The 15186-nt window shown below is 39.0% G+C and overlaps 1 protein-coding gene across 3 annotated transcripts in view; it reads left to right on the top strand.

Annotated features, from left to right (window-relative positions):
- Positions 1–305: 305 nt before the first annotated feature.
- The window catches only part of LOC146506798 (sodium- and chloride-dependent GABA transporter ine), a 60718-nt gene continuing 45837 nt past the window's right edge, over positions 306–15186 (top strand). Inside the window, exons 1-13 of one of the 3 annotated variants that reach the window (XM_085181215.1) lie at positions 308–1519; positions 2635–2769; positions 5486–5699; positions 6011–6143; positions 6257–6391; positions 9690–9793; positions 10267–10391; positions 12240–12352; positions 12806–12946; positions 13038–13137; positions 13877–13977; positions 14055–14222; positions 14682–15186. The exon at positions 14682–15186 is cut by the window's right edge and continues 3085 nt beyond it. In XM_085181215.1, the coding sequence (XP_085037341.1) occupies positions 1306–1519; positions 2635–2769; positions 5486–5699; positions 6011–6143; positions 6257–6391; positions 9690–9793; positions 10267–10391; positions 12240–12352; positions 12806–12946; positions 13038–13137; positions 13877–13977; positions 14055–14222; positions 14682–14807 (1809 nt within the window). In that variant the 5' untranslated portion in view covers positions 308–1305 and the 3' untranslated portion in view covers positions 14808–15186. Of the gene's footprint in view, positions 1520–2634; positions 2770–3953; positions 4074–5485; positions 5700–6010; positions 6144–6256; positions 6392–9689; positions 9794–10266; positions 10392–12239; positions 12353–12805; positions 12947–13037; positions 13138–13876; positions 13978–14054; positions 14223–14681 lie in introns of those variants that run through there. The other 2 variants (XM_085181217.1, XM_085181216.1) reach the window with 2 other exon arrangements.

Below are 15186 nucleotides of genomic sequence, written 5' to 3' on the forward strand. Positions count from 1 at the left end.
TGCAACGCCTAAACTGTGCAAATCATATGTCAAAATTTACAAGCTAATAAACAGGAACGAAACCATCTGATGAGGCCATTCTAACCAACTGACATGTTGCAAAGTTGGACAAAGCTGTCAGAAACACAATATAAGCAGTTAAGCACGTGGAAAGCAAGCCTTGGATTTGCTTACTGGTTACCAACATGCATACATGCACACACACGCATACACATACAAAAGCACACCGTCATCTTTGAGGAATAAATCAGTGCTACAGTCCTTCAATGCTCTCTTTCCACTCCCTTTTCCCAACAACCACCAACAGTCTCCTCGTGCAAGCAGGGAGCGTTCTGATTGGCGGCTACTTGACCGCTAAATTAGTCTTCGGGTCAGGTATAGAAGGATGCGGTTCAACCAGCTTGTGGCACACGTTTACGGAACATAAACCCTATAGAACAGAGTAGAATAGTGTATTTGCTTTTAAGCAATAAAACTCTGCACACACTCATCCAATATAGATTTTGTAAAAAGAGCAGTAAGGACCATAAATAAAACCACTTTAAAAGAACCTTCAGTTCAACTTTGTATTGGCTAGAGTAATCCCTCTTTATGAGTTTTCCCATATGCCAGTAAAGGAAACTGGTCTACATGGTAAATATTACACCGAATAAAGCCAGTGATCTATTCATACGATTCAAACTCGCATCAGGCCAGTAAAGCGGAGCGGGAGCAGGAATAGAGTTAACGAGTTCCTTTCAAAATAAAAGAGGGATGCAAGATGATCTACCACTGTCTGTGCTAGTGTACTCCACGTGGGTGGCAGCTTGTTCTTTTTTCCCTGTTTTCTCCTCATTTGATGTGGAATATTTTGAATCACATTCATATTTATTTTGTGCTGAAACCAGCCAGAAGACTTAGTTAATGGTTCTTTTTATGTGTCTGTCGGGTGGGATTCTTGACTTTTATTTTGGAAAGAAAGGGAACGGGCCAATCCAAAACACCCACACTTGTTTGACAGTAGCCAGGTGTTGTGCAAAAGGGTGAAAAGGCAGGCTTACACAAGAAGGAGTGGGCTTTGCCTTTACATGACACCGGTCTGGGTTGTTACGTCCGAGGAGGATGATCTGATATCATTGCTGTCTTGGTAGCGCATATCATCTCCTTTTATCCTCAGACATCTTTGGTTCAGACCCTCTAGAAGTTAATTTTTCTCTTGTCTTTACATCACTCCACCAAATCTAGTCAACTTATTTGTTGTGCCAAATTAAAGCGCGAATCATCTTGATTTAATAAAACCCTCTTTACCTTCATCACTAAGCTACAATGGATTTTGGTGTGGAGAACTCACGGGAAACCTCTGATAGCAGGGAATCAGGTACTGCAGATCTCAAAGGCATCACCGAGATGACCGCAGACGCAGAGGCTCAGAGACCCACATGGAGCGGCCGGCTGGAGTTCATCCTGTCCACGGTGGGTTACGCCGTGGGACTCGGTAATGTCTGGAGATTCCCGTACCTGTGCTACAACAGCGGTGGAGGTAAGAGTGCTAAAGACACGGAACACGAAGCAGACCGTAAACATAGCAGCAGCTACTGTTTTTTTTTTGTGTTTTTTTTTAGTTTATTAGGCTTCTGCATGGCGGGACTGAAAAAAATCATCATCATAGCACTGTAGTACTTCTGTGAAATAATGTAACTAACTAATATTTAACCGGGGAATTCGCAAAAGTGTGCTCTGGCTGTTTAAAATACAATATCACTGATTCACAGGTTAACTTAGAGTCAAAATGATTGGTTACCTGCACTCCATCATTTATCGTGATTCTTCAGTTATGTAACAGTGACTGTGTAGTCTGTTAAACAGTAGATTAACATTGAAGTGGTCAGCAAGGGTTATTTAGTTATTTACTGATTTTTTTTAATGGATTTTTTTATTTGCTTCAAAATAACTGTTAATATAAAATTGAATGAGAAAATGCAAAGACAATAAAAAGGGTTTAACTCTTAGTGACTTTAATATTTCATACATACTTTAATAAATAAGTAGAAATGGGCACAAACATAAAAGAAACACATTTTCTGTACATTTCAGATTTACTTTCTACTTTTACTTATGTTTTCAGTTATGCTTTTTTTTCATCATTATTTCGTCAATAATGCTCAGATACACTTTGTTCAAACTTTTACACCCGCAATTACAGCTCCTGCTATTTTTCCTCATGCACATATTTGAAAAGTGGCACATACATGTGCGTGGGTTCCTTAAGCACAGTGACAGAAACGTTTAAATCTGGGGCTGAATTGCTCTGGTATAAAACATCACAATCATTTATCATAATAATAAAATATCTGACACCAGCAATTAGGAAATAGAAACTGAGCATCAGCTGTATGCTTTTTGATAATCATCACAAAAAAATTATACAAGCAAATTCTGCCTCTAGTGGAAATTTTACTCTGTTGCATAAAAGACTCAGCAAAACAAGCAAGCAAAGGAACAAACAAACACTTACTTCCAAACTACTACCACTATAAAACAATCACTGTGAGCTTACAATTGTCATCTGGACATTGGCAGTAGTATTTATTTGGAATTTTCTGCAGCTGCTTTATTCAGAAGAGGTGTAAACCTGCTAAATTTTGTTTTCTTCAGGTGCCTTCCTGATTCCTTATCTTACCATGGTGCTCCTGTGTGGCATTCCTCTGCTCTTCATGGAGTTTACTGTTGGGCAGTATACTCGTTTAGGGCCTGTGCATGCTTTCGCCAAAATCTGTCCCTTGTTGAAAGGTAAGTTACTATCCAGGACTTATTTATTTTTGTTGTTGGACCACCTTTAAAACATGGGTTTTCTTCGTATGCATTTATAATAGATTTCAAAATCCAAAACCAAGAGTCCAACTCATATATTAGCAGAAAAATGTTTAACTATTAGCCAAAAGCATCAGAAACTTCAGCTGATCAATACAGTGTCTAAACAGTGAGTTCTAAAATGGACTGCCCTACCAACCCAGATAACTGTAGAAGAGGTCAGACAAGCTTGATGTATTTAAAATTTGTAACACAATGAAAACACAAGATTATATCTGTGTTTATTTCAAAGATAATTGCTGTCAACATTAAAACAAAGCATATGAATCAGACGACACACAGAAATGGAAAAAAGAAAGGTCTTCAGCCAAGGATGAGTTAAAGCTGCAAAGGGTTAAGAAACACAAACAGCAACACACTTTATAATGACAACCAAGCACAAAGTGCAGTCAACCCATGTATGAGAGTGAGATGGTTTGAAATCTTGCCACAGCCTGACAGAAGCAAGTTTTAAAAAAAAAACAAAAACTTGACAATCATGAAAAACGTGAATAATTTATGTAAAACATGACAGACCTCATGTGTGGATTTTCTGCTTTCCTCCAGCCATGAAGCCCACATTACCATTCAGTGTAAAGTAAAAAAAGGATCTCAGATAAATATTTAAATTATTTATCCATATTTAGCCATGGTGAAGGCATGCAGGTGTCTTAATGCTCTGGTTTGAATAAATCCTGCTTTATTTTCTTTCATATTTTTTCATGTTGATGGATGAGAACTTGTTTAGCCAAATTTTAAACCTCTGTGACTGCATGTATTTTAACTTTGTGAGGTATGATTGAACCTTTCAAACCATCAAGTTGACGTCAGTAAAATCAATCATGAACGACTGAAGATGTTCTCTCTGAATCTGCATTAGTTCATTAAAAAGGCCAATCAAGTGGATCAGTATATTCCTTAAAGTTCGATTGTTGTTAAAAAAAAAAAAAGAAGCTGAGACATTCCTACAGTTTTACATCTCCAGAAAATGAAAAGTGTGGACTCTGAGAGGACCAACAGTCTGTCTAAATCAAACAAGAGACCAGCCATCAACAATCTCTACTTGTGGGTGTGAAATGACAATGCTTTCTGTCTTGTTCTAACTTGAAGATTTTTCTCCATAGTTTTCTTATCTCCTTAAGGACAGAGATTATCTACCCGGTCAAAACGTTTGGGTCCTTCACTTGATTTATCGCTCATTTCTTCCTGGTTAATGCTCTGTGCTAAGCAGGGGCCCAAAGCAGGTAGTCTTTTTTTGTATATTCTTCTGAATGACTCACCTGTGCAATTTGAGTGCAGTTTACTGTCATGTACCTGTGATCCATGATGCCGCTGCCCACAAATATCACAAATATAGCAAATATACCCATGTCTGGTTTATCCACTAATCCTTAATCCTAGCAATACTTTAATTACTCTGCCTTGCTTTTCTTTAGTTGAACTGTTTCAGTTTTTTGGCAGTGTGAAATAATATAATATGAAATAATATTTAGTGTGAAAGAGGCAAACAGGTGATAACAAAAGGAAGTAGAGCTCACTTACTAAGCAGTGGTTCGCACTGATCCTGGAGATTAGAGGGTTTTCCTTTGCTCAGAGCTGTTATTCAGCTGCCTCCCCCACCACATTTTACTACATGGAGACATGTATATTTTACAAACGTGGATCTGTGGCGCGTGGCATTCCACCCTTTCGACAATGAGCAGCAGCTGTGCAGAGGTGGCAGAAATACAGGCTTTCTTTACTTAAGTAGAATTACAGACACAAGTGTTAAAAAATACTCCAGTGAATGTTTAATCTTACATAAACAGCATAAATTCATGAAAAGTCCATAAAAATCAACTGGCAGACATAAAAAGTGCAAAAGTTGAAAACCTCAAGGTGCAAAACTGTGTCTCTTAATCCTCAGTACCTCTACTTAGATGACCAACAGTCTCTATTTAGGAAACAGACTAGAAAATGAAGAAAAGCAACTGTACAAATTACAGACTTTTAGCTGTCATTTAAATGACTTTCCCAAAGCACACAAATAAGTGTATTCTGAAAGATGGCAGCATAGTCTTCTAACCATTGATCTCGACACATAAAACGGTCTGACTCAGCAAATGAACAGATTTTTTTGTTGTATTTAAAAGGGCTGATATTTCAGCTAATTAATGACCCTGTATACCTGTTCCAGATGGGAGCTCTTTAACCGAGTCATTGTTCTGAATTCCCTGAGGAGGAGGCTGAAACTTGCATTTGGTATTTACGCATATACTTGCCCCAGTCTGAAACATGACACGCAGCTCGGAACCATAGGTGTTAAAAGACTGAATAATTTACATCTGCTGAATGGCTTTGATCTCACCTCACTCAGTAGTCTTTTATATTCACCTGCTGAACAACATGGCGTAATTTCTACTCAAAGGCCCCAGGAATTTGCCATATCTGTGGCTGTGTATTGGGGAAACTGGGCAGAGGTTATTAATGATACTGGCTCTTCTCTGGTTGTTCTACAAAAGATATATGCCATTGTTATCAGGCCCAAGTATTTGGCACTCAGTAATGCTTTGGGTATGAGAATAAAGCAAAGCGTACAGCTTCTTTCCCACAGTTGGCACGACTCCTGTAGAGTTGTCTCTCACTACTCTCTTTATCCCCACGTGTCACTCTGCAGGTGTTGGTCTGGCCACAGTTGTTATCTCCTTCGTTTTCTGCACGTATTATAATGTGCTCATGAGCTGGGCACTTTACTATTTATTCAACTCCTTCGGAATGGAGACTCTGCCTTGGAAGTCCTGCAACAACACCTGGAATGCTGTTGGAAACTGTTCGAGTGGCTTTCCTGGCAACGATACCCACCTGCAGTCTGCTAGCCAACAGTTCTTTGAGTGAGAAGACGTCACTTCCTTGCAGCTCACTCTGTATGGCACTATTGTGCTGTATAAGCAGTGCTCACTCAAATCATGTTGTGTTCTTCTTCTTAAAGTTACTGAAAACTGTCATTAGTCATTAGCAAAGTGTCTTTGACCAAATTTAAAGCAGTTTTTGTTGTTTAACTCAAAATGTTTTTTCTTCTCTCTGTGAGTGCATTGTACTGCATGCTGGTCAGGCTTTACTAACATGTTCTAATCACAGTTATCTCGAATTTTCTGGGTATTTGAAGATACTTTAGTCGCATGTTTTTCTTTCTTTTTCACAGTAACAGACTTCTGGAAAAGACTCGCGGTATTGAAGAATTAGGTGGTCTTCGCTGGGAACTCTTTGGGTGTCTTGTCTTTGCTTGGGTTATTGTGTACTTATGTATATTTAAAGGAGTCAAATCCACAGGAAAGGTGAGAAAAATGACTTTTGCTGTGTCATGGTGATTGTGATGAAGGTTTTTTTTTTTTTAGGGGGATTTCAAGTTGACATTCACCATTTGGTTTTTTTGCCATTTTTTCTATAGGTAGTATATTTCACTGCTGTGTTTCCATACTTCATCCTGTTTGCCCTGCTCATCAACAATGTGCAGCTTCCTGGAGCCAAGAATGGCATCCTCTATTTTGTGACACCGGTGTGGAGCAAACTGTTTGAAGTGAAGGTGAGACTACTTATCTCTGGTTAAACATTGGTACCAAAACCCAATTTGTACTAGTTTGTACTGGTCTGCGTACAAAAACAAATCAGGCCACCTTTTTCTTTCTTTGAAGCTTGAAGTGTCCCTTTTGAAAGAGTAGGCTTTTAACTTGTGTCTGTTGAAGGGTCAATCTTAAAGCATGCCAGACCCGACCTGAAAAGGTTATTTCAGCCATGGACTCTTTAAACGTTGAGATTGTTGAGATTGTTGAGATTGTTCCTTGGCCACGTACAGTGATGTGAAAAGAAAAGCATGTAGAAACTAGAGATGGCACGATACCACTTTTTTATGTCCGATACCGATATCATAAATTTGGATATCGGCCGATACCAATATCAATCCGATATAGTGTGTTTTTCAATCAATAAAACGTTTTTTTAATATCTTGCTGCATTTTGTATAAGTTCATACTCAAGTTTAAAAACAAACAAACACTAAAGCTATTCTGTTATACCTGTATGCAAAAAAATACACTGCACCCAAAATATTTCATAGTTCAGCAAAACTGATCAATCTAATAAACTTAAACCTGCACCATCTTCCCTATTCTGGTATTTTAAAGAGTAAGCAACCTAACTAATAGGGTTGCAAACTCCCAGCAAAAAAATAAATAAAATAGGGGACCACCCTCCACCTCATGATGCTTAATCGACGTAATCAACTTTAATTTGATGCAGGGTGAAAAAAAAGCACAGAAATCAATTATTTTTCAAGAATAATTAAATAGATTCAACATCTTTCTTCAACAGAACTGCAGACTGCACAGATGGTACCTTCCCAAAGGAAAAAGTACTATAGCTTACTAGGGTATATTAGACTTAACAGTTACTATATAAAGTAATGGACTTCTATACATTTTACATCAGATTAAAACTTGGGTGTAAGATTCAGATAATTATTTATTAAAAGTTAGACATTTTAAATGAGAATAATTCAGATAATTATTTATTAAAAGCTAGACATTTTAAATGAGAATAAGAAAGAAAAGTATGTCTTTGTGCCCCCTTTTCCCTGTTCATGCCCTATCGGCCCCCCTGGCTAAACTTTGCTAGATCCGCCCCTGCACAGTTACCAGCTGTCAGCTACATAGAAAAGGATCCTGGTCTAGAAAGTAATATTAAATAAATTATAACAACAGATTATCAAGCTTAAACGTGCTGCTGTTGTTCAGCCGCTGGTTTCCTCTTTCTGGTGCGAAGTGGGCGATAAACAAACAAGAGAGACGGACTCGTGACAGAAAAGCCGATCAGCTGATCATTAATCAGTTTCACTATTGAAGTAGCAGCAGGAGAGAGAGGGAGAGAGAGGCAGTCCCTCCATATATCGGTTGTTAAGCTTAACGCTGGAATGCTTTACAAACATTCAGAGATGAACTTACACGCTTGCTTTGCTTCTCTCTGGGATCACTTTCTCGGAGATGAAATGCCGGTTTGGTAACAAGGCTCCATATACTCAACCTACCTCCTACAGGTCTCCATGCCACAGCCGCTCTATCACATGATGCACACTGCTCCAACATGCTACGGTTATGAGCCGAGATATGCCATGTCACAAGTTTTGTGAAGTGCTTTTTTGATATTTAATGGATCGGATTACATTTTTTATTTCTCTCCGATATCCGATCCAGTAATTTAGGTCAGTGTCAGACCAATACCATATGTAATAATCAGATCGGTCCATCTCTAGTAGAAACTGTTGCAAAAAAATACCCAAAGAACTACAACTCTACAGTCTTTCCTTAACGTGATAATTGTTAAAAAATTCAGCAACAATGATGTGAGAAATTGATAAAAGAAAACAATTACTTCAGTTATCGCTGCTAAAGATGCTTCAAGCTATTGAATCATAGGTGTAGTTATTCCTGTGAAATCGTTGTTTTTCACATGACTGAAAGAAGGAAAAATATGTATTTTTAAAAGCAAACACTCTCAGACAGACTGGATCACCACCAGAGATGGGCGATGTGATACTGTAATCCGATTACTTTTTTCAAGTAATGAGTAAAGTATTGCAAAAACGGTAATTAGATTACTGTTACTTTCCCGTAGGAACGCTGCATTACTAAAACCGTGACTTTTTTGCAAGAATGTCTCATGACAGTGACACGAAGTGCCACGTTCATGACAACAGCTGTGTGCAGATCAACAATGGATAATATATTGAGTGCGGAGAGAGTATGAGGTGCAGCGTTTAAAGTGTGGAAGTACTGACCTTATTTTGAGTTTGATTGCATAAAAAGTGACAAAAACATTAGTGTCCGTTGTGCGTGGGAAGAAAACTTCTTTTTACAGCGGAAAAAAACCCCCTAAACAAGCACCGAGTGCGCTACCACGTAATGGGAAATTCACAGAGAAATTGCGGATTCTTCCACTGACCACTGCCGCACACCTGCACCAGGGCAAACCTCCGCCTTCCCCACTCCTGCTTTAGAGGTGAAAATAGAGCAACAGGACCGCTAGTCTTTAACTTTATTTATTTTCTGCTGTGTTTTACTTGCATCTATTTGAAAGAGTGACTGTAAACACAAACTTATTTTATTTTATGTGCTGGAATGTGCAGAAAATAAGTTTAAATGTTAAACAAATTTCTTCCAGTCAGAGAATGTTGCATATAATAAAATTTTTGCTTGATGCATAAAGTTAAAAGATTAAAACTAATAAAACAAGTTTTAAAAAGAGACTTTTCCATTTGATTACATTTTGTATGATGGATTATGCAGAAAAAGTAGAATTGGGAGAGAGAGAAAAAGAAACAAATCTTGGCAGAAAATCAGTGAGGATAGGAAGACCATGACAAATACCTCTTCTTCTCTTTCTTTTGGCTGGCTCCTTTAAGGATCATCTGCCTCTATCTCACCTTATCTGTAGTATCTTCCTCTGTCACACCAAACCTCTGCATGTCCTCCTTCACTACGTCCATCATACAGACAACAATCAGGGGCCCTGCTGCCAGCGTCCCAGTGCAGGACACCACAGACCACCACAACAGGTCACATGTTAATGGGTATTATGGTTAGTTTCATTGTTTGTAATTAGTTATTAGCAACAATAGCTCCTAAACTGCAGGCAGTGTACAAAGATGTTTGACATGACTTTGTCCGCTGAAAATCACAACGTATAGATTTCTCATCTGATTTCACTCAAGACTGTTCACCTCTGCAGGAAGATGCTTATAAAGAAAATACATTTCCATGGCCTTCAAATCCAAATCAAATGAAACTATACTCGTATCAATCTTCAGCTCTCCTCTGTCTATATCACAGGTTTGGCTTAATGCAGCTGCCCAGGTGTTTAACTCACTTGGAATAGCATTTGGCTCGATGATTTCAATGGCAAGTTACAACAAGTTCAACAACAACATTCTCAGGTAAGCGTTCATAACACTCTGTCTAAAAAAAGCTCAAACAGAGTGGAAAAAGCTGTCATTTTTTAATAAGATTGACACAAAATGCTGAAAAAGAACAGTGTGGGTTCACTTGACTTCAATACACAGTAAATTAAAAGATGCTATATCACCCTCTTTCTTGTAGTTAATACAGACACAGCATGTTACTGTAAACCTGACAGTTTCCTTGATGAACAGCAGTGGTCTCGGTTGCCTGTGATTTGAGGGCATGTGGTTATATAGCTGTTTTGCTCACAGCAGGTGGGGAACAAAGTTAAATTATTTATGGAACAAATTGTATTTTCCTTCAAAATTTGCTTTGCTGTTAAAGATCCTGGGCTAATGCCATGTGTGCACCACTGAAGGCCTCAGACATTTCTGATAAAGTGCGAGCTTGACAATGACACGAGAGCAATAAACTACATTTCACAGACATTGTCCTTTTTCTTTCCCAGGGATGCATTGATTGTATCAGTGGCCAACTCTTTCACTAGTATCCTGGCTGGCTTCGTGATCTTCTCAGCTGTCGGTTACATGTCTCATATACATAACCTCCCAGTGGACAACATAGCTACAGATGGTGAGTCCCTGAAAACAACATCAGACTTGTAGCTTTGTTTTATCTTGAGGACTTTAAAAAGAAGAGAGATAGATCATCATAGTTCAAGACTGGAGACAGATCCCAGGCTTGTTTTAAGAGCTGATGTTTGTTTTCCTTGTCCTTGGAACATGTCTCTTCTTTCCATGGAAAATAAAGGCATATTTCAGGATGTGCGCATCTGGATGCAGTTTCCTAAAGTGGCTCCCGACTAATTATATAAGGAAAATTCACTTTATTCACTATAAGGAGTACTATTCATCAACTGCCTGTACAAACAATTGTGTGTCTGTTGCTGTAAGTAGAGTAATCTCAACCACACCTAACTGCACTGTGGCAAATTCAGTTTTCATACTATAGTCGAAACCGCAAGACTTTCTCAGCTTAATGAACAGTACTAAATCTTTCAAGTGCTCTTTTTGAGTACATAACGTGTGTATACATGCCTGTGTGAGAGAGTGTAGTTTAAATTAGTTAAGTGTTGTTAAGTGTTTAAGCAACATTTAAGCATGAGCATCAGCAGTCAAGCAGTGAGTTATTAAAGACAGAGATTGCGTGTGTTCAGATAAAATCCTCTGATCTCAATGTCAAATTGTTCCTGTCAGCTGTCATCAGATGTTGAGGTCTGATTCACTTTGAAAAATCACTTTGCTCTTAATTGGTTGAACTTTATTCAAAAATTGTAATTTTTAATAAGTGCCCCTTAGACAAGAATGCTTGATTGCAGTTTGTGCTGGTTAGATACACTATATTACCAAAAGTATTCACTCACCCATCCAAATCATTGAATTACAATAACTTCCGAGCACCTAGGCATTCAGACTGCTTTTACAAGCACAACTGAAAGAATGGGTCGCTAACTTTCCATCGCTACAGAACTACGGGGCCATGAAATGTTTTTTTTCTATGTAAGGGCTTTTTATCTAACACACATACACATTCATAGAGCAACATGGGGTTAGTATCTTTGGCATGCAAACTGGAGCAGATGGAGATCGAACCACCAACTTTCTGGTCGGTAGGTGACTTGTGCTACCTCCTGAACTTTAGCCCACGTGGTGTAAAGCACAGCACTCGACTCTAGAGTAGTGGAGACATGTTCGAGTCACAAATCACGCTTTTGCGTTTCTGATGGACGAGTCTGGGTTCGATTGTTGCCAGGACAACGGTACTTGACTGAATGCATTGTGCCAAGTGTAAAGGTTAGTGGATTGTGGTGTGGGGATGTTTTTCAGGAGTTGGGCTCACTCCTTGGGTTGGGTTATCTTTGTCAAATGTTTAAACGTATTGGATGATCTGAAACATTCAAGTGTTACAAATAAGTGACATATTAAGAATCAGAGAGGGAGTGAATATTTTTTCACTGTACACTAGTTTTGTTCTCTCGTCCTATCGAGTCTCCAACTACAGTCTTGCAGTGTGCTTCTTTAAGCTGCCACTAATTTCTATGTGCAGGCGAAATATTATTGTCTAGCTATTTGATTCCAAGGAGTTCAGGAGCTCATGTCATGAATGAAGGACCTTGTTGTGCTTTGTTACACTTTAGTTAGGGTTATCTTAAAAATGTCTGAGCCCTTTACTTCACTATAAACTGAGCTAAGCTAAATATTTATCTCATAACTCTTGCCAAGCAAAGAAATATGTGCATGTCACTGAATGGATCCCAGTTTATATTTTAACAGAACTCAAAATATGCTCCAAATAACACACATTTAAAGTACAGCTCAGTACAGCACAGCCAACTTAAGCTGGAATAGCAACGGATATCCTGCATTTGTATATGTCTGCATTGTAAAATAGCAACAAGTCCTCTGTTGTGTTATATTTCAGGTGCTGGTTTGGTGTTTGTTGTGTACCCTGAAGTTCTTTCAACCATGCCAGTCTTTCAGCTATGGGCTCCACTTTTCTTTATCATGCTGTTGTGTCTGGGCGTGGACAGTCAGGTAAACATCTAAACATCTGCAGCGCTGTACATTTAATTTTTTACATCAAACTTTAGATTTTGCACTTTTGAATTTAAAGGAAACATTTGCACACTTGTATCAAAAGAGGTCTCTTACCCTCATTTTGGTTTGCCTTTACTGTTTGGATATTTTATTACCATACTACTTTTGCTTTAATATAAAAGGCTTGAATGTAAATATACAAGTGTTAAGAGAGACAGAGCAGGCTGAGAAGCCTGGAGAATGCTCGTCTGTCTGAGTTGAGCTGGTAGGCTGAGTGCTAGAGAACTGAGGGCTGAGTCTTGCCATATCTGCCACTCACAACACAGACAGTAAGACAGACAGGCTAAACAAGGAGAAACATGTACGACATCTGAATGACTGTGATTATGATTTAAAACTCCAAGGTCTGCAGATAACCATTAAGTTTGTATTAAATCTTTTGTTCTGCAGTTTGGCACAGTTGAGGTAGCTGTGACATACATAAAGGATGAATTTGGAGTCAAAGTTCTGCCTTTCCTGAAGAGAGAAGAGCTGCTGGTCCTGGCTGTGTGCTTTGTTTGCTTTGCACTGGGGATTCCTCACATTACCAAGGTGCAGTATGTAAGACTCTTCTCAGGGAAACACAATTGTCGATGTGGTAAGAGTCACTGTTTTGTCATGTAGGTCTGTCTTTTACTTACAGGGAGGTATCTACGTGTTTCAGCTGATGGACCACTACACTGCTGTGGTTTCTCTTGTGCTCCTGGCTTTCTTTGAGGTTGTTGCCATCTGTTGGATCTTTGGTAAAATTCACATGAAGTTCACTTTTTTGTTTATGTTTAAAAAATAAACAAAAAATAAACAACACAATGTAACTCCAAGTCAATCACACTTCTGTAAAATCAAACTGTCCACTTAGGAAGCAACACTGACTGACAATCAATTTCACATGCTGTTGTGCAAATGGAATAGAAATTATAGGCAATTAGCCTAAGACATTCCCAATAAAGGAGTGGTTCTGCAGGTTGTGACCACTGACCACTTCTCAGTACCTATGCTTTCTGGCTGATGTTTTGGTTACTTTTGAATGCTGGCGGCGATTTCACTCTAGTGGTAGCATGAGGCGGAGTCTACAACCCACACAATTGGCTCAGGTAGTGCAGCTCATCCAGGATGGCACATCAATGCGAGCTTTGGCAAGAAGGTTTGCTCTGTCTGTCAGCATAGTGTCCAGAGCATGGAGGTGCTACCAGGATACAGGCCAATACATCAGGAGACATGGAGGAGGCCATACCCACATAGCAAGCAGGTCTGGCCCAGATCTGGCAACAAGCCGGCACTGCTGGTTGACTTCTGGCATGATAAGATGTATGTCATCCAGATATGGGCCGGGCTTGGCATAGATGGCACTGTGTATGCGATGGCATGCCATATCTGGCTCGATTGTGCTTGCTATGTGGGTTATTTTTAATATTTTTGTGGACACCTGCCAAAACGCTTTGCAAGAAGGGGTTAAATAATGAAACTCTTTCTTTTTCTCAGGTATCCCACGTATCTCCTTAATGATCAGGAGGATGCTAGGAAAAAGTCCAAATATCTACTTCCGAGTCTGCTGGCTGCTGCTCTGCCCCATGTTGGTGCTGGTGAGTCCTCTTTATATAATGCACCTGAAACCACCAGTAAAGTAGTTTATAAGACTGTTCTTCATTTCTCTATATAGTGCATACTGGTTTCCAGCATTATTCAGTACACACCTCCTCACTATGGGAAGTACGAGTACCCAGTGTGGGCTGAATGGGTGGGCTGGGGCGTCTCTTTGGTCTCTATAGTATGGATCCCATTTGGTGCAATACAAGAGATCTATAACAATAAAGGATCCCTTCTTCAGGTAAGCATATATGATTGTACAGACTTTGACTTATTTATTTGATATGTTTACTTTTTTTATTCTAGCATGTTAATTAGCAAAATGTAAACCTAATCCAGTGGCATTGCTTTGTCCCTGAATGTGACAGAAACTTATGTATTATCAAAGATTTGTTTTTTAAAATGTTTGTTCAAATGTTGACCTGCTGATGGATCAGAACATCACCAAAGCCAGTCTGCCTAATCTTCTGGGAACTAGTGTCACATTTTCACAGTAGTGCGGTAAAATGTTTGTGAACAAACACGGCCAATGACTTTTGAATCATGCTGTTAAAAAGGGCAGTGTTCGGTGATGGGTTAGTGGCTCCAGTTACAGTCAGATATTACGGATAGTCCTTTTGCTGATTATTTATTTAAATCTTTGCTTGAACATTATTTTCAAACTGATAATTGCTTAAACCTTACCTTCTTTAATCCCCAGAGACTGAAAACAGCTATGACTCCGACAATAGACCTGAATGTTATGGCTCACCTGCCGGAAAAACAAAACCGTGACAACCTGGCGTCTGAAAAATTACTCAGTTCGGTGCCACCTCTGACACAGTGACCACATACAAGGCCTGGAGTAAGCAGACTTTGGGCCATTTCTATCATAATCCCAGTTACATCCAAAGAGCTGTTGTTATGTCAAACTCTGCATTTATACTTTAACAACTCGAGCCACTTAACCTGTAGGCGACTTCAAAACCATACAGTAAGTCACCCATTGCACCTTCTACAAAGAATGCAACTAAAATCTGTGCCTTTGTTCACCAAATGAATTTTAAAATTATTTTATTTTGGGTAGGAGTGGCTGAGGAGCGAGTAATTGTTTAAAACGATTGGTTCATTATGCTGTAAGGTTCATTGTATACATCAGTGAGTCTGTGGGGTTAAAGAGTGTATAATGGATCTATCGTAGACACAGTCACAAGCCTTTTAGGTCA

This window comes from Neolamprologus multifasciatus, chromosome 12, assembly GCF_963576455.1.
Source record: "Neolamprologus multifasciatus chromosome 12, fNeoMul1.2, whole genome shotgun sequence".
Lineage (NCBI taxonomy): Eukaryota > Metazoa > Chordata > Actinopteri > Cichliformes > Cichlidae > Neolamprologus > Neolamprologus multifasciatus.